General features: G+C 40.6%; 1 protein-coding gene across 2 annotated transcripts in view; it reads right to left on the bottom strand.

Moving 5' to 3' along the window:
- Positions 1 to 19,270, bottom strand: part of LOC133653510 (metabotropic glutamate receptor 7-like) — a 133,912-nt gene that overhangs the window by 82,412 nt on the left and 32,230 nt on the right. For both annotated transcript variants that reach the window (XM_062052863.1, XM_062052862.1), the window contains 2 exons: positions 17,323 to 17,460; positions 1,916 to 2,116 (listed from right to left, as the gene is read on the bottom strand). In XM_062052863.1, coding sequence (XP_061908847.1) covers positions 1,916 to 2,116; positions 17,323 to 17,460 — 339 coding nt within the window. The remainder of the gene's footprint in view (positions 1 to 1,915; positions 2,117 to 17,322; positions 17,461 to 19,270) is intronic.

Below are 19,270 nucleotides of genomic sequence, written 5' to 3'. Positions count from 1 at the left end.
TAATCTAAGCATTCAGAATACAGGGAAACATAGATTTAGGAGTAATTACACTTCTCTACCACGAGTTAATGCGAGATACATATATATTTTTAATTTTTTTTTTATAAGTACCAATGATTGTCACACACACACACTAGGTGTGGCAAAATTATTCTCTGCATTTGACCCACCACCCTTGATCACCCCCTGGGAGGTGAGGAGAGCAGTGAGCAGCAGCGGTGGCCGAGCCCGGGAATAATTTTCGGTGTTTTAACCCCCAATTCCAACCCTTAATGCTGAGTGCCAAGCAGGAAGGTAATGGGTCCCATTTTTGTAGTCTTTATTCATTCATATGCATTGTATTTTGTGAGTTGTACATTCAAATAGAAAACTCTGACAAAAAAGGATTTAAATGCAATAAACAATGATCGTGGTGGGTTGTTATTGCTACAGAGGTGTGAAAATGTGGTTTTGAAGACATTGTGTGTCCATTGTCAGTGTGTATATGTGCAATGGCACAACTAAACCACTAGATCACAACATACTATGTGGTTATGTAACATCAACGTTTTTTACGTTAAAACAAATGCTCAGTTTTAGCAACAATAGGTGTTGATGCCTGCCATCCATCCATTTTCTAACACCTGCCCTGCAGTGAGGGCTGGACTACTTGGGCGTAAGGCAGGGTAAATCTAATGGTAAATGTTGCTTTGAAATACCTGGCATGATACCAAAGTGCTTTACATTAGACATCATACATTGATTCACACATAAATTGATGCCGGAAGCTGCCATGCAAGGCACTATGCACGACCCATCAGGAGCAAGGGTGACAACAGCCGTGACTACAAATGCTGAAATCGAACCAGGGGTTGCTGGCACAGCCGCTCTCCCTTCTGCGCCACGCCACCGCAGACAAGTCACCACCTCATCACAGGGCCAACAGACAGACAAGAAATCGCACTCACCTCCACACACTAGGGCCAATTTAGTGTTGCCATGCAGCTGAGATAGGCTACAGCACCCTCCGCGACCCTGAACGGGACAGGCGGTAGAAAATGGATGGATGGATGTATCCCCATGTGCATGTCTTTGGAGGTGGGAAGAAGCCGGACTACCCTGAGAGAACCCCAGCAGTCCTATGTAGAACATGCAAGCTCCACACAGAAAGACCTCGAGCCCGGAATTAGAATCTGGGACCTTCTTGCAGTGAGGCACGAGCACTAAACATTGCGCCACCATTCAACCCCGTTTTGAAACCTAATATGTAATATTCGACTTTGAAACACATTTTTGCAAAATATGACATATTTTCCCTTTTTTTCATGAAAATGTTTTAATTTTTTTTCTTTACAAAAAAGAAAAAAAATTAAAAGACATGAAAAAGTAATAACTTAGTATTTATGGATAGGTCTGAAGCTGCTGAAAGAGTTCCATTCATTTTCTACCGCTTGTCCCTTTCGGGGTCGCGGGGTTGAAGTGTTTAAAATTAAAAACAACATCATATATTACCATTTTCAAATAATAGGGCAACAATATCAGTGTTCTTATGAATTATTGACCTATTAAAGGCTGTAATTACCTTATCGAAAGTATTCCACTTTGCAACTCGTTTTTTGGAAATTATACATATTTTGTGTTTTTTCCCCATCATAAAAAATGTTGGATTTTACAAAATGAGCATAGAATATAAACAACTTACAAATATATAAAAACATGTATGGATAGGTCTGGATCTGTTGAAGAATGTAAAGCATTGGAAGTAAAAAAAAAAAATGTATGACTTACTTTTAACACTTTTTTGAGAGCGTCTGTTTTTGTAAAAGGCTTACCGTAGTTTTGAAGTAAGTCGATTCAAGGATTAAAAACATTTTATAGTGATATTCAAACAAACTCTCCAAGAAATAAGGCACTTCCGCTTTGTAACTTGACTCACCGTTGAAGCTGGAATTCCGGATGTACTTGAGCAAAATTTTTCCCTCAGCAGACTCCATTTGTGGACAAACGCCAGGATGGTCGGGACACAGGTCCCTCTGCATGTTGTGCAGCGCGTGGGCCATGGCGTACACCGCATCAATCACAAACTGCACTTTTCCTTCCTGCTCATACTTGGAGTCGATCCCGATGCGCTCTTGGCCTGAGGGAAGAGGAGGAAGACGACTAAGAGCCAAATGCACCACAAGCCATTAGACGTTACATCAGCACTCACTATCATCTCCACTTCCAATTCCTTCCTCCATTTATCATTTGCTGGCAGTTAGTTAAAGTCGGATTTTGAGGGAATTACACCTGAAGGGACAATGTGGTAAACAAAATAAACAAGAGGACATGTTTAATTCCCAAAAGCCAAAATTGCAAAATATCAGGCTTTGCTGTCTGTGACAAAGCCAACAGATTGCATTAATATGCTGATGTACAAAGTAACGGTCGGCTAAAAATGAGCCTCATTGGCCTCATCCACAAGGTGATAAAATCACCATGAACTTTAGAGACACACTCCTCTGCACTGGCTTCGTGTTCTTTTATATCCTCCTCACAGTGCACTGCCCTTTCACTATGGGTTGCTGTAAAGGTTTTGCCTCCTGCCGCTCATACACGCCACGAATACATAATGTACAACCCGCTTTTGAATTCTGGTTGTTTTTCACTCAGAATGATGGAAACTGCGGGCGAATCCAATGATAGAATGGAAATGACATCAACACAAAGATTACTAGTGCCACTAGCCATCAGTTGTAATATTCAACTGTCTGTGACAAACAAAGAAAGGCAGCACTGAGAAAATAAGAACAACTACACAATTTAGTCTCATGTCTAGCAGTGGCGAAGCGGGAAATGCTAAGGGGACATATTTAACATAAGATTGTGGCAGATTACCTAAGTGGAGGGAGGTCAAAAACAATCAATATTGACATTTCAGTCCATTTTTCACAGCTTAACATATATTACAGCCCAACCTTTGCATCAAAACATATGCATAAGGTAACCTGTGTGTACAATATTTCAATGGAAAAGCCTTTTGTCAGTGGCATAAAAATAAAATAAATTGAAATGTGAAGAAGGAAAAGATTCAAAAAGCAGTAGCATGGCCTTCACAGTCATAAAAGGCATTCTGAGTGGAGATTGAGGGAAGAATGAAAGTCATTTACAACAATTTCACGGAGTGTTTGTGGGGTGCACATCATGGACGATCATCTTTTTATCTTTGACGTACGATAAAATATACAAAGCAGCTGAAAAGAAAGGAAACCAAGTCCTTGGGCAAACAGTCATTTGTGTCACGCTGCCGTTACCATCAACGTGCATGCAGGCAAGATTAATACAGCATCCCACATCACCAGCATCACCCACGTAGAAAATGAATGCGGCGTGATGCCTGTCAAACTGTGGGCACCTGGTGTTTGAGAAATACGAGCACCCATCACTGTTAGCAACAACACCATCATTATAGCAACCACAAACATGGTAATGCAACAAAAATGGGGTCATAAAAGCATTAATTTTGTTGTCACTTTCACTGTAATTACAAACCTACTGTAAGTAAAACGGACTCTCTTTGCAGTGCTGAGCTGACTCGGTCATTAAGGGACGCAGGGAATAGGATGTTTGCGACTTAGAACTTCAAGACGGATGTTAAGGAAGTAGGTCCGCAGGCGTTAACCAAAATATTAATGAAATAGAGGCACGGATATACCCTGGGAAATTCAACAGGAATATCTTAAATGAGGCAAAGGAACAAACAGCCTGCTGCCTCACAGTCGACTGGCCTGTATACAGAACATAGTTTGCAGGCGGTGTAATGTTCTCATTATTGCAGCCATATGAAGTCATGTTACTTCATTACTAACAAGCAGCTTCAAAGTTAAGTATAAGGTAGGCTGGCTTTTAATAAAGAGAATATAATCTCTCATTGTCATTGTGGACTCTAGCTGTACTACTTCAGTTGTTTCATGACCAAACTTGCATTGCCTTGTTGAGCATTGTAGTCAGTGTTTAGCATGTTTACTCATCGGCATATTTTCTTTAGCTTTGCTGGTTATCGAATGCCTTTTACTAAAAATTTAGAATCCGAAATACTTTAATAATCTCAGAATATTTTAATTTAACACAGTGGACTTGAAGAAAATGATTCTTCACAACTATAGTTGCAGCCTATAAAATGTTTACTGCAACCCTTACTATTACTTTTTTGCTGTAGACTTAGGGTCCAAAATTCAAAGCACTCTTTAGATCGCACGCCAAACAGGATAAACATTTGTTTACCCCCTTTTCACGGGCATGGAGGTATCCTACAACACATACAGGCAATTAGACAAAAAAAATATATCACTATGCTGATGGACATGTGCCAATCATCTGTGGTTGTTTTTTATGGCTTGGACAAAATGTGCATGACAGCCCAGTGAATGTGTTTTTATGTGGGCAGACATTTTTTTTACATTCCACATGTGTAGATGGACATTTTGTTAACACCGGTGTAGGGGCAATGTGCATTTTAGAAAATGCGTGTTCAGTTGTTTCTGCTTGAAGAGTTCTAGTATTTTCCGACAGTCTGAGAGTTCATAAATGTGTTCTGACTGGTGATCGGACGAGTGCAAGGAAGAACAGGAACAGGGAGGGTAGAGGCAAGCGGCTGTGTGTGCTCGTTTTTAGAAAGACAGCTATAGATGTTGATTTGGCGTGGTCTTTAGTTTTAAGAAAGTAATTGTTGAACACCTCCTTGTCATCAAAAGCTGGGCAAATGCTACAATATTTTATACACAAAAAAACCCCATCAGATCTGGGAATTCGTAACTTCATTCGGGATGTTGACGGACAAGAGCAATTTCCGGGAGTTTTCGGCATAATTCACAGCATGGTTTGGTGTACTTACAATCATCACTTTTGACTGTAATGTATCTTTAATGTGTTATTTTGTACAAACAGTGTTTAATAGTTAAAGTGGTGTCGCTTTTAGTCTTGTAGAGTTAAATTATTGCTACTCTTGGTGGTCTGATCTGGCAGCCTTAGAAATAATGTTTAGTGCAGGGGTGTTCAAACTTTTTGACTGGCCGGCCACATTGGGCTTAAAAAAATTGAGCTGCGGGCGAAAGTCGACTGCATGCAAACAAATATATATATATATATATATATATATATATATATATATATATATATATATATATATATATATATATATATATATATATATATATACATTTCGTTAACAGATAACTCGAAATTAATTGCACTGTCGTAGATAGGTATAATTTAGAGCTGCAGCTATCGAATACTTTAGTAATCGAGTATTCTATGGAATATCCAGATCGATTAATCGAGTAATCGAATAAATCATTCATTTTTTGTATTTATGTATTTTTGTCCTGTCCAGCTTCCCAGGCAAATCATATTGTTGATGTAGGTGCCCATATCGGCTGTACAAATTTACTTTACAAAAGAGAAGTGTGGGATACTTCTCTTGTTGCCTTATTTGTATTTTGACTTTATTAAATAGATGTATATCATTATTTGGTGCAGCCGGGCCGGAGCAATATTTTTGCTTAAATAAGGTTTAATTATACATGTTAAGATGTGCCCTCAATTATTGCGTTTGGCCTAATTGTCTTTTATTTCCTAAACGCCTGTTTTCATTATTGAAGGCTGACACGCACAGCTGAAATGCGTCCGTGGTTGATTGTGCCAATTTGTGTGTGCTAATAAAAACAGATGGCTCACAGCCATATGTGCTGTGTGGTGTGACCGCATAAACAAAGTTTTGTCTCTCGTGCGTTTTTGATGATTATTATACGCTGCCGTTTAAATGGTGGTTTTTCCACGCAAATCCACTGAGCTGTTTTCAACCTGCCAACAATACATAAACAATATAAAAAGACAAACTATTATAACAAACATACAAGTGGATTAGGTAGTGCCTTTAAGGCCATGTCCACACGAACATGGAGAGTTTCAAAAACACATATTTGGGGTTAAAACGATCTCCATCCACACAAGTGTAGTTTCAAAACTGTCTATGTCTACACACAAACATACACCTGCTGTCATGCACATGTGGTCCAATCAGAAGCCTGAAAAAAGCAGTTATAGCTGACTTGGTGCAGCATTACAACTCTTATTATGTTTATTTTGATATACTTTAGATGTACAATAACACGTACATTATATTTAAAACCAGCCTGCACGTACACATAATCCTGGGAACATTATTAAAGACCGAATGCACGCCTTTGCTGCTGAAACCCAACACTCATAGAATTATAACGTGTTCAGCAACATGGTGATATATTACACGTGCAGTGAAGTGTACATTATTTGTAAAATCAGCACGCACTAACGAGCCATCCATCCGTCCATTTTGTACCGCTTGTCCCTTTCGGGGTTGCAGAGGGTGCTGGAGCCTATCTCAGCTGCATTCAGGCGGAAGGCGGGGTACACCCTGGACAAGTCGCCACCTCATCACAGGGCTAACAGATTGACAGACAACATTCACACTCACTTTCACACACTAGGGCCGATTTAGTGTTGCCAAACAACCTATGCATGTTTTTGGAACCAATGAAACCATTTTGCATGTTCAAGTGTCTGTATAAAGCACACAGACGTCCGTGTACCGCTGCAGAACTCTTGTGGAATTATAAAGCATTTAATCATGGATATAGTGATATGGTACATGTGTAATGAAGTGTATGTTGTCTTTAACATCAGTACACACTACAAGGAAGACACTACATCATGTTTTTTTTAGTTGCTTGGTCGTTTTTTACGCGCGAGCACAGTTGGGAGCAAGACACGTAAGTTAACTTCAAGATTTGTCGTTAAACAAGGACTAAAAACAAAAGATAACGTTGCATCTTTCTTATGACACTCAGAGCAAAAAGTCTTGCTTGTCAAAGTTGTCCTATCAGGTGGAGGTTCCACAGCGATCGTATCTAAAACAGCTGACTGTCATTTGCGCCTGCGGGAGTGTCGTAAAGCCCTTTTTGATGTGTCTTTTTTATTAATGTTGAGTGAAAAGAGCAGCATGTTTATGTTCAAACATACAGTAAGTCCTCTTCTAGTGTGTTAAAAGGTAGCAAGGCAGTGTTGTTGAGTTTGGAAATGACAGCGTACAACCGTGACGTCATCATAAGTCTCTGTTTGTGCCGTGTACACGCATACGCTAAGCAGAGAGTTTTGGATCTCTACACTTTGGCCTGCGTTTGTAATAGTCTGAGTTTTTAAAGACAAAAGTATGCATCTGCGTGTGGACAAGAGGCCGAAACGTGAGCCTTGACTACTTAAAAAACCTTCACAAGCACATGCCAATGCCCATTCCTCAAGGAGCACACCTCGGGACACGACCACGGCGGCTCCTCTCCTGCCCGTGTTACGCAGCCGGCAGCTGCATTCAATATGCAATCAGCACACCTGTCGGTGATGATCTGGCTGGGCTTCTTAAGCCAATGCAGACGTGCGTTACTGGCCAGAACATAACCATCTGTTCCCGTACAGTAAGCCTGATACCTGCTTAATGCAATCCTGCTCTCTCTCTGTTTTCCCCTCTGTGTTTCATTGTCGTGTCGTGTCGATCCTGCAGCAGATCCCCGTTCCCGTTTTCGTGCTGTGCGTCTCGTCTCACCCCGCGTTTCCTTTGCTTCCCGGACTGCCTGTTGGATCTCGACCACCCGCTTGCACACGGACCTTCTTCGCCCCGCATTTCCCCCGACTTCCTGCTCGCCTCACGGACCTCCGAGCTCCCTTGTCTTCCTGATCTTCTGCCCCTCATACATCACTTCTGGTAAACACTCAGCAATGAATTCCTACACGTAGTCTTACACCATACGCACTCTTGAATTTAGTCACACTCAATTTCCTCAATTGGTTATTATATATATATTTATATATATAATAAATCATAGTGCAACTACTCCCTCTTGTGGAACTGTGCCGTCACTACTCCTCCTGCATACACAACAGTACGTTCTGGCCAAATTATTTATAAGGACCTGACAGCACAGTTTTTTCCTTAGCCCCACTCCCAGTGTCTTTAGCCCCGCACCCAGTGACTTTTTTTTTTTTTTTTTGGCCACTCATGATTTATTTTTATTTTTTACACTCCACCCGAGAAAATGAGTCCTGATTGCCTATCTTTGAGGGGAATGTTTAGCGGTGATATTTGGGAAGAGGAATTTACCCGCCGCCTGAACACCCTCCTCCCATCCTTAGTGACTGTTCCTCGTTCGACAGGAAGCGTCTGGCATCCGCTTTTGGAGGAAGGGGGGAGGGGCGCAGTACTGGTGGCTGTGCTGATGTGGTAGCACAGCTGCGCCCAGCCAGGCTATCCCCTGCTAGACCTTCACCACCTGTTCTCCGGCAGGCCAAACCACAACCACCAGCAAGCCCGTCTTTCGGTTTGCCTGGCCGCACCCACCAACCACACTACCAGCACCAGCACCCAGGCTGGTCCCCGAGTCAGCACCAGCTTCCAGGCTGTCCCCCGAGTCAGCACCAGCTCCCAGGCTGGTCCCCGAGTCAGCACCAGCTTCCAGGCTGTCCCCCGAGCCAGCACCAGCTCCCAGGCTGGTCCCAGAGTCAGCACCAGCACCCAGGCTGTCCCCCGAGCTAGCACCAGCTCCCAGGCTGGCCCCCGCATCAGCACCTGTACCACGGCTAGCAGGACCATGGCCAGCAGCGCCGGCTAGCAGCACCACGGCTAGCAGCACCACGGCCAGCAGCGCCAACTTCAGCACCACGGCCGGCCCCCGCGTCAGCATCACGTCTAGCAGCACCACGGCCAGCAGCGCCGGCTTCAGCACCACGGCCAGCAGCGCCGGCTTCAGCTCCACGGCCAGCGCCCGCTTCTGCACCTCAGCCAGCTCCTCAGCCTGTGTCCTCCACGTCTCCGGCTCTGACGACATCGTCTTCCACGTCTCCGGCTCAGACGACATCGTCCTCCAAGTCTCCGGCTCCGAGGTTATCGTCCTCCACGTCTCCGGCTCCGACGGTATTGTCCTCCACGTCTCCAGCATCGTCGCCCCCGTGACCTCCGGCTGGCCGGCCGCACTTTCCGGCCATCAGGCGCCCACACACATCGCCCTCTGTGGCCAGGCATGGAAAATTTCTGCGCCAACAGCAGCGATGCCCTGGACATGGACAGGTATCTAGTAGGCTGCTGTGGTTCTGGTGCCACTCACGTCCGCCTTCCCAACGGCCAAGAAGGTGGCCATTCCTTGGTCTCCCAACTCACCGGCCGCAGCGGCATTCTACTTGCCGCCGCCACCAGACTCGTCCCCGGGGACACTTGGGCTGGCGACCTACCCCCAGTTCACCCCTCCACCTTCCCTTGTCTCTTGATCTTTTTGTTCTGCTCTCAGCCCTAGGACATCTGGAATCTGTCCGTAAGGAGGGGGGTACTGTCACGGCCCGGGCACATGCCATCGCCCATTCGTCAAGTAGCCCCGCGGAGCGCACCTCGGGACGCGCCCACGGCCGCTCCTCTCCTGCACACGTCACGTAGCCGGCAGCTGCATTCAATATGCAATCAACGCACCTGTCTGTGATGATCTGGCTGGGCTTCTTAAGCCAATGCAGACCTGCGTTCCTGGCCAGAACGTAACCATCTGTTCCCGTACAGTAAGCCTGATACCTGCTTGATGCAATCCTGCTCTCTCTCTGTTTTCCCCTCCATGTTTCATTGTCGTGTCGCGTCGTTCCTGCAGCAGATCCCCGTTCCTGTTTTCGTGCTGTGCATCTCGCGTTTCCTTTGCTTCCCTGAGTTCTTGTTGGATCTCGACCACCCGCTTGGACACGGACCTTCTTCACCCCGCGTTGCCCCCGACTTCCTGCTCGCCTCACGGACCTCCGAAATCCCTTGTCCTCTTGATCTTCCGCCTCTCACTCATTCTCACTCAATTAATTCCTACACATAGTCTTACACCATACACACTCTTGAATTTAGTCACACTCCATTTCCTTAGTTTAAGTATAATTGGTTGTTATTATATATATATAGTATATATATATATATATATATATATATATATATATATATATATATATATATATATATATATATATATATATGTGTTATAAATTAAAAAAAAAAAAAAAAATATATATATATATATATATATATATATATATATATATATATATATATATATATATATATATATATATATATATATATATATATATATATATATATATATATATAAAACATAGCTCCATCCAATTTATACCGCTTATCCCTAGCAATTATTTATGAGTACATATTATATTATAATAGCATAATAGATATATAATGAATCATTATTATAATTGGATATTAAGAGTATGTGAAAGTTCAACCCCTACCTTGTTTACTTCTGTGACGACCTCCTAAAGGTTTTTTAATCAATCAGAAATATAAATCAGCTAAAATGTGCCTAACATGGATAACTGTGGGGAAAGTGTTTGCATTTTTCCCATCATCCCTTGTAATGGATATAATTTGGTGTAAGTTTTTTAATTTTTTATTTATGTTGATTGGACCTTTTTATTTATTTCCACACAGTTCAATGGGCAAGCTGTGTTATGTGTGACCATGTTTGTTGAATGTTTGTGCTGGTTGATTTTTTGTTCCTACACCATGACTCAGGAAGGTTGTGTAGAATGGGTCAAAAATGTAAATTGTGTGCTTTTTATCCTTGCATGTACAATCAATGGTTGAACGACTTACATTGGCCACCAGCTAGTGACAAATGGCAGCTTTAACGCCACTGGCTTTTTGTATGTGATATGAATACACCGCTCCCGGTCAAATTGCTTTTTGAACTCTAGATGTCTCGCGGACTGTAGTTGGTTGAGTGCAATGTATCTGATTTATACCACAGTGGCCTGCAATGTCAATTGTTAAAGAAGAACTGCACTTTTATGGAATTTAGCCTGTTGCTCACAATCCTTATAAGAGACAAGTACACATATGTTTGTTTTTTTTTGCATTCTAACACGTAAATAAACGGAAATAAAAGTCTGCTTACAATGGAGTAAATGGGAGGTCCTTTATTCCGCCCATGAAGCCCTCTAAATCAGTGGTTTCCAAACTTTTTTAACAAAGTACCACCTCAGTGAATGTAAAACTGCATCAATATACATAAATTAAAGATGCATCAATGACACATTTTTAATTGAATTAAAGCTCCTGAATCATAATCATAATCAAATCAGGATGTGCCCAAAGATAGTTCTACGCCTACGTCCTAGGTGTCGCTGCTTCTTGCGCCACTGGCGCCCATTGACTCGGCGGCGTTCCGTGGTCGCCTGCCTCGCCTGCGGCAGCAGCGTTCCATTCACCGCCGCCACCTGACTCATCCCCGGTGGAATCGGGGACACGTGCCCTGGCGACCCACCACCAAGTCCTCTCTCCGCCCTCCTTTGAATGATCTCTTAGTTTTTTGGGTTTTAGTTTTTTTCAAGAGACATCTAGAATCTGTCCTTTAAGGGGGGAGTACTGTTATGATCCGCTGCCCGGATCATAGTCTGTTTACATTTTCTAGTCACTTTTTGTTTTCAGCACCTCTTGGTTTTGTTTGTTTCAGTTGCCATGACGGCAGATAGCACACACTTACCTCTGGCTAGTGTTCGGGACGCTCACCTGTTGTCCGGGCCCTAATCAGAGGGCTATTTAGTCTATGCCCTGGCCTCACTCGGTCTGGCTTCCTAATTTGCTTTATTGCAACAGACGACGACTATTTTGTATTCCTGCTAGCTTCCACGCTAGGCTCTTTGCTTGCTAGCTCCCTTGCTAGCCCCTTTGTTTTTGCCTTCCGTGCTATGAGCACGTTTTTGTTTGTTCCCGTATGATTTACTTCTTAAATAAATAATTTCCTACCTGCACGCTGTGTCCGAAGCCCGTCTGCATTCATGGGAGAACAACCCTGCATCACGATGCGACCCGGTCGTCACATCAACTATTTAACAGAATTCTTCGTCATTCTTCCTCTCGGCTACAAATGAGCAGGAAGTGACACACATTGTGCGGAAGTGTAAAAGTAAGTGCTCCACTGACTGCCATGATATCAACATGATATTGGTTCAAAAGGTTATACTGAATATTGTAAAACCCTTAACTTATATATGTAACATATCATTCCAGACTGGCCGCTTTCCAAGTCAAATGAAAATCGCTAAGGTAACTCCGCTCTTCAAAAGTGATAGCAAACACGCTTTCACCAATTACCGACTAATCTCTCTTTTGCCTCAGTTCTCAAAAATCTTAGAGAAACTATTTAACTCTCGACTTGAATCTTTTTTTGAGAAGCATCATATAATCAATGACGGTCAGTATGGCTTTAGGTCCAAATGAACAACCTTAATGGCGATAACTTAAGCTATTGAAGAAATTACTAATGCACTGGAGCACAAAAGATATGCAGTTGGTATCTTTATTGATCTAAAGAAAGCCTTTGATACCATTAACCATTCAATTCTACTAGATAAAATGGAAAGATATGGAATTAGGGGGCTGGCTGGTGACTGGTTAAAAAGTTATTTAACAGTGAGGGTACAGTTTGTAAAAATGGGTCAATTTTTATCTGATACTCTTGGCATTGCTTGTGGTGTCCCCCAAGGGTCCGTGTTGGGGCCAAAACTGTTTAATGTGTATATTAATGATATGTTTAATACATCCAAAGTACTGAAATGTATACTATTTGCAGACGACACAAATATATTCTACAGTAGTGATGACTATAATGAGCTCATAAATACAGTACACACAGAACTAAACATAGTAAATGGATGGATGGACACACATAAATTATCTTTGAATATAAATACAATTAAGATAGTGATGTTTGGAAATCGCAACATAATGTCTGAACAGAAAATAAGTATTGATGGTACCCAAATTGAAATCGTAAATGAAAATAATGTTTTGGGAGTAATAATTGATAGTAAACTATCATGGAAACCTAATATCAGACACATTAAAACAAAAATCTCCAAAAGCCTCTCAATTACAAACAAAGCAAAACTATACCTCAATGAAAATGCACTCCGTACTCTATACTGCACCTTGGTACTGCCATACCTTACATACTGTGTTGAAGTATAGGGGAATACTTACCACAACACAATTCATCCTCTGATCATATTACACAAAAGAGCAGTGCGGATCATTCACAACGTTGGTTATTTAGAACATACTCATAATCTGTTTATGCAATCAAAGTTGCTCAAATTTGATGACCTTGTTAAATATAATACATTAATAATCTTATATAAAGCATTTAACAAATTATTGCCGCCTAATCTACAACGTTTTTTTATAAGACGAGTGCAGGCTCATAACTTCAGAGGCTTTGGATATTTCTCATTGCCGAGAGCTCAAACCACTCATAAATGTTTCTGTGTGTCTGACTTACAACACAAGCAATGCCAAACTATTAATCAATTTAAGCTAGTATACAGACATGGGGTCTGGTTTAAATATAGAGATGAGGGTCTTTAATTTGACCTGCTGTTGTACTCAATGTTTCCTTACCATTATTGCTATGTTGTCTATTACCATTATTGCTATGTTGTCTATTACCATTGTTGGTACATTCATTCTTCGTACATTGTTGATACAAATTATTGTTACAGTGTAATAATTATTGTTACCTGTGGTAATGCCACTATGATACAACATTTGTATTAAAATCCTTGAACAAAGTAAGAGTGAAACTCATGTGAATAATCACTGAATGGAGAACTGGGGGTGGGATTAAATAAATGATCTTCTTCCCACTCCCTTTCAGGCTAAACTGGACAATCATGCATTACATACTATACATTACCTTTTGCACTATATTAATTTATATTATTATGTGTTGTCAACTTTGTACTTTTTTTTTATTATTATTATTATTTTTGTATGTCATTGCCTGAAATAAATAAATAAATGAAATGAAAATGAATATATAACACCAGGTAATCAGGTGATTCTTTGGCAAAATTCAAGATGGCGGCCACCAACCACTTGTGGTACACGTACAACAGTTTGAGAATCCCTGCTTTGAATAACCATTCAAAAAACGGCAACAATACTCCATTTACATTTTGTGACCTAAATATTAACCAAGTATTAGTGATATTGTTATTAGAAGCGCTAAAACAGAAAAAACTATGTTTAGGGGCGCCGTGATCAAATAGAGCCAACTAGCTTGTGCTGCTATATTGACATCATCAGCTGGTGAGCTGCTTTCTCGCCTCTGAGCTTGTGAACGTTTATTCTAGATCAGACCTGGGCATTGTACGGCCCGCGGGCCGCATCCGGCCCTTTGCGCATCCCTGTCCGGCCCGCGTGAGGCCAATCATAAATTACAAAATAAATTTTAAAAAGTATCTATGTCGAGTGTGCAATACAACGGTTCTGCTTTTGTTTTGAAAAGCGTTATTTGTATTACTTCCGTGTGGACGTATGCGCGTGTGCGATTGTGAGTGAATTGAACGGCGCAATTACAAATTACAAAATAAAGTTTAAAAAACATCTATGTCGTGCGCGCAATACAACTATGCTGCTTTTATTTTGAAATGTGTTATTTATGCCGTATGTCCGCGGGAACCTGTGAGTAAAGGTGCATAGAGACAAGTGATGAGACGCTAAAAAAAAGAAAAGTTGATGAGGAATGGCGTGTTTCCAACAAGAGATGGACTGCCAAGTATTTCTTTACATAAATTAATGGTAAAGCCGTGTGCTTAATGTGTGGTACACAGGTTGCTGTGTTTAAATATCATTTTAATCGTCACTACACGAAGAAACACGAGGGAAAATACCGGAATGTGTCTGATGAAGCGCGCGCAAGGGAGGCTAATGCGTTGATGGTAAAACTGCAAACCCAACAAGGACTTTGTGCCATATTTCACACCCCCAGAGATGCAGCCGTCAGGACAAGTTTCGTCATTTCTCACAAAAGCGCCAGAAAAAGTAAGGCGTTTTCTGACGGAGAGTTTATTAAGGAGTGCTTATTGGACTTTGTTGCGCTGATAATGCCCGGAGACATGGACTGTTTTTCGCTAACTTTGGATGAGAGCTCTGATGCAGTCAATTAAAGAGACAACCACAGGTAATGACTTGTTCACAGAGGTAAATGCGTGTTGGGACAAGCTGGCAGGTGTGACAATCCAATCCATTTTATTTATATAGCACATTTAAACAACAAAATGTTTCCAAAGTGCTGCACAACAATATTACAAACAATATTCAAATATTATCCTTAGCTCCACCAATGACTGAATAAAAAGAAAAAACAATTACATATAAAACCAATATAAAAAACAATATAAAATAAATATGATTAAAAACTATTTTTAACAACAGATGGTTGTCCAAATCTGATGGGGAAAAATGTTGGATAATGCAGGATAAAGTGACCATCAAAAGCAATCTGCTTTTGTATAAAGTTAAGTTAGGTTAAATTAAATTATTATTATTATTATTAATTATTATTATTATTATCATCATTATTATTTATCTTACGGTATATCAAAAATAATATTGAGCAAAATTTAATTGAAATATTGTCGTGTGGCCCTCCAGCAGTGCTCGGGTTGCTTATGCGGCCCCCGGTGAAAATTAATTGCCCACCCCTGTTCTAGATCATAAATAATCCCTCTCACCTTGATAGTCGAAAGAGGAGGACATAATCGACAAGTTCGTCAACTTTGGCATCCAATTTAGACCCGAAAATGTCGAGAGACACGAAAAGAAGCTTGGTTTCACCCCTTGTTTTGTCTTCGCGAGGATTAAGAGTCATTCTTCATCAATATGGAAATATATCAACCTCTAATAAGTCGGCATCCCAGTGACAGCAGAAATTGTACAGTAAGTGATGTTTTACTATGTTTGTTGGCTCTCATGGAATCTGTAGTGAGTAGTAATCAGTGATGTTGAAGGAAAAAGCGAACGTTGTGTGAAATTAATGCACCGCTGTATGCTTAAAATGATCAAAATGCATACATATTACATGTTATTATGAATATGTGTGTTACTAACATTATATATATACTTAGAGTGTATATACAAATCCTTAATGGAGGTCTTTAGATGTTTTTGTTAAGAGCTTTATAGGCAAAATAGAGGACTCCTGTTGGCACCATTGTAAGCAGACTTTTGATTGCATTGATTTAATAGTTAGAATGCACAAAACAGAGATACTTGTCTTACATAAAGATTGTGAATGATAGGCAAAATTCCAAAAAAGTGCAGTTCCCCTTTAACCAAAGGTAAAATGTTAAAAGCTTAACACGGGTGTTGCCGAGGCTTAATAGCTCTCCATATTTGTAGAAGCCCGCCATGCTGACCAACAAAACATTGACTATCATATGATCCTGCAATCATATACTGTACATATTATCATTTGTTTGACACCAGTGCTGTAGATTGCGCAAAAGTAACCATGTTCTTTGTGTTTTATATTTCAGTGACTGGGAATTCATTTTGTAGATTTATCATAGCATTAACATTGCTAAAACAACTCTATCACAAAACTGTAGGTTTCTATGCACAGTCACGCGTACATCAAATGAAAAATGAATATGTATGTCAGGCAACATAAAAGAGGACCTGATGTGATGTTCACTCGCCTGTCTTTTGTAACGTCACATGACTAGAGAAGACACACTGAAGAATGACACCTTAAACAAATCAACTCCGGAAATCCAACGGAAACATTGATATAAATCCGACAGACATTAATTATTCAAGGCACCAAATGACGGTAATGTAGATAAACAGCCTGGTGCTGTCACAGGGGAATGGAAAGACAATAGGTTTAAGAGTTGTAGAATATTAGTCACTGCGGCACACAGCGTAACTATAGCACCACGAGGACATGTGATGCATTATTATTATTTCAAGTAATAACTCGGCGTCAACCCACTGGGAACAAACACTTGCTATTGGACATTTTGTTGCAATGAGAAAGACTGAACAGAATATCAATGGTTTATCTGCAGCTATGTACTAATGCTAAGTAAAACAATACATAATAATAACACAGAAAGTCAATTATTTTGTGTCTTTTTTAGATGATGTTTCGGATATAGGTCCCTATTATACCGTTTGCGCTTAAGGGTTTTTCTTTGTGCTTAAAGTTACTATGCACATTTCTCCTATTCGTACTCTCCCATCCAGCTTCTGGACACACCCTGCACAAAGAGGCACAACTGTTTTAAGTTTAGAATTACTAACGAGGCGGACTTTGCCATGACGCCTTTTTTATGTGTCAAAATCATGGGACATGGAGTTTTCTTAACACTTCGCACAATTGCGCAGATTTTTTCACTTTAGCACATTGGAGAATATGGCTCATAGTGCTGTAGTAAAAAAAAAAAAAAAGGTACCTGTGCATTTACGAGTGGTGTCTTCTTTCTTGGACGTACTGAGAAGCCTGCAGTTAAAATTCTCCTCCCAGAATTCAGCAAACCAAACATTCCTTCGATTGTTCTCTAGCGTGAGTGCGGTGAAGTATTCATCAAACCCTGAGAAGAGAGAATAGAAGAGCAAGCCTCAGTTCCGGGCCAATTATGATCCATTTGGAACCTGCAGGAAATAAAGTGCAGCCCTGCGGTGATGGTGATGGTGTGGTTCTGGCCACCGTTTTTTTAAAGCTAACCAGCAAGTGCCACCTCATCAAACTTTGACCACGGTCTTTTCCTTTCAAGCGCCATGAAACTCTAACCACTTTCTTCTTCTTGGAAATTGCACTAATTAAAAAAAAACAGGCTGCATAATAAATAGGGCAGGAAGTGTTAATGGTGCCACAGCCTGTTGCCTGCGGCTGTAAAGTCCTGTTGGTTCTGAGCCCCTTCCTTCACTACATAAAAGCCGGCTGAGATGGATCGAAAGCATGGCGTATTAAAGTAAGGCCAATTTTAAACAGGGCTTTCTGTGGAGCATTTGCATGAAGGGAAACTTGCTGCGACAAAAGAAAAAGAAAGTTTCAAGTTTGTTGCTTTTATTTTTTAGCATAATGTGGGTCAGAATACTGTGCTGACAGAATCGACAATTGAAGCTTTTTTTTCCACTTGCATCAAAGAACATATTTTTCTCTTTTTAAATGTTCGTATTTTAAATTCTCTCTGTCTGCGTCCACTCATTATATGTTGTGTATTATCTGAGTCGTGGGTGGAAACGACTAATCAGACCAGCATGACTCAGCTGCATTTCTTCTCAAAACACCACCAATGGTGCCTAGTAGATTCCTAATAATCTTTTGGCACCCCACAGTGTACATCTGTCCGGGCCAGATTTCTCCTAATTAAAAAAAAGTTTGAGTGAAAAGTCTCTAAGTTGCATTTACAGTGGCTGTTAGGGATGTAATACAATATATTGCCAAAGGTATTTGGCCACCCATCCAAATGATCAGAATTATGGTGTAGGGTTGTTTTTCAGGAGCTGAAATGTAACCTTCTTCTGATTATAAATCCTCTGCGCTATCAAGGCAGAAAGGAAAACAAATGTCAACACAATCATGGAAAACACTTAAAAAATCGATGTAAACTAAATTCTAAAATCACTATAAACACGTATCCGAACTTTAAGGTGCAAAAATAAGGAATATTTACAAAATACTTAATAAAGTGTGAAATTGTATACATAGAGAAACCTTTTTTGCAAGTTTACTGCCAGGAAGTTACATGGTCTGTGTAACATTTAAGTTAGTCTGTTATTCTTATTTAAATATATAAATGAATTTATGTTATGCAGTAATTATTATTTAAATATTATTGGACACATTATTATTTTAAAGTAGCATATTTGTTCTCCTTCATTTTTTTATTCATACAGTCCTGCACTTTAGTTCCTATCTGTTGTTTCTGTACATCCGAATAGGGAAAGGATGAAGGTTGAAAAGAAAAGATGAGTGGGGCGAAGGACTATGGTCCGTTTGAAAAACTCCCAAAACTGCCATCCTGTCAAGGTGACTTTTCCTGTTCAACCCACAATTTATTTGTTCTCTGCAGGACTCATTTATAGTTATCTTCTCAATCAACAGAATCAACAGCGAGACAGCAAGATGGCGCAACCAAACGTGATAGTTGATACTTTAACAAAATTGGCTGTTTAGCGTGTCCCTCCCATTGCTCACTAATCACTTCCTGTTTTGCTTGGTTGCCAGACCGCGAGTACCTTTGTTCATGCAACCCACCATGCTTCAATCTTTCCGGTTTCTTCTGACATTACAAAACATATACAATATAATATATATCTAACACATTTTTTATTGATAGGGTATCTATTGCAATACAATTTTATTGGCCCAGCCCTAATCAAAACACCCACAATACT

The sequence above is a fragment of the Entelurus aequoreus genome, linkage group LG07, assembly GCF_033978785.1.
Source record: "Entelurus aequoreus isolate RoL-2023_Sb linkage group LG07, RoL_Eaeq_v1.1, whole genome shotgun sequence".
Lineage (NCBI taxonomy): Eukaryota > Metazoa > Chordata > Actinopteri > Syngnathiformes > Syngnathidae > Entelurus > Entelurus aequoreus.
Note: the sequence above shows the minus strand (reverse complement) of the source record. Positions and strands in the feature narration are given on the sequence as shown.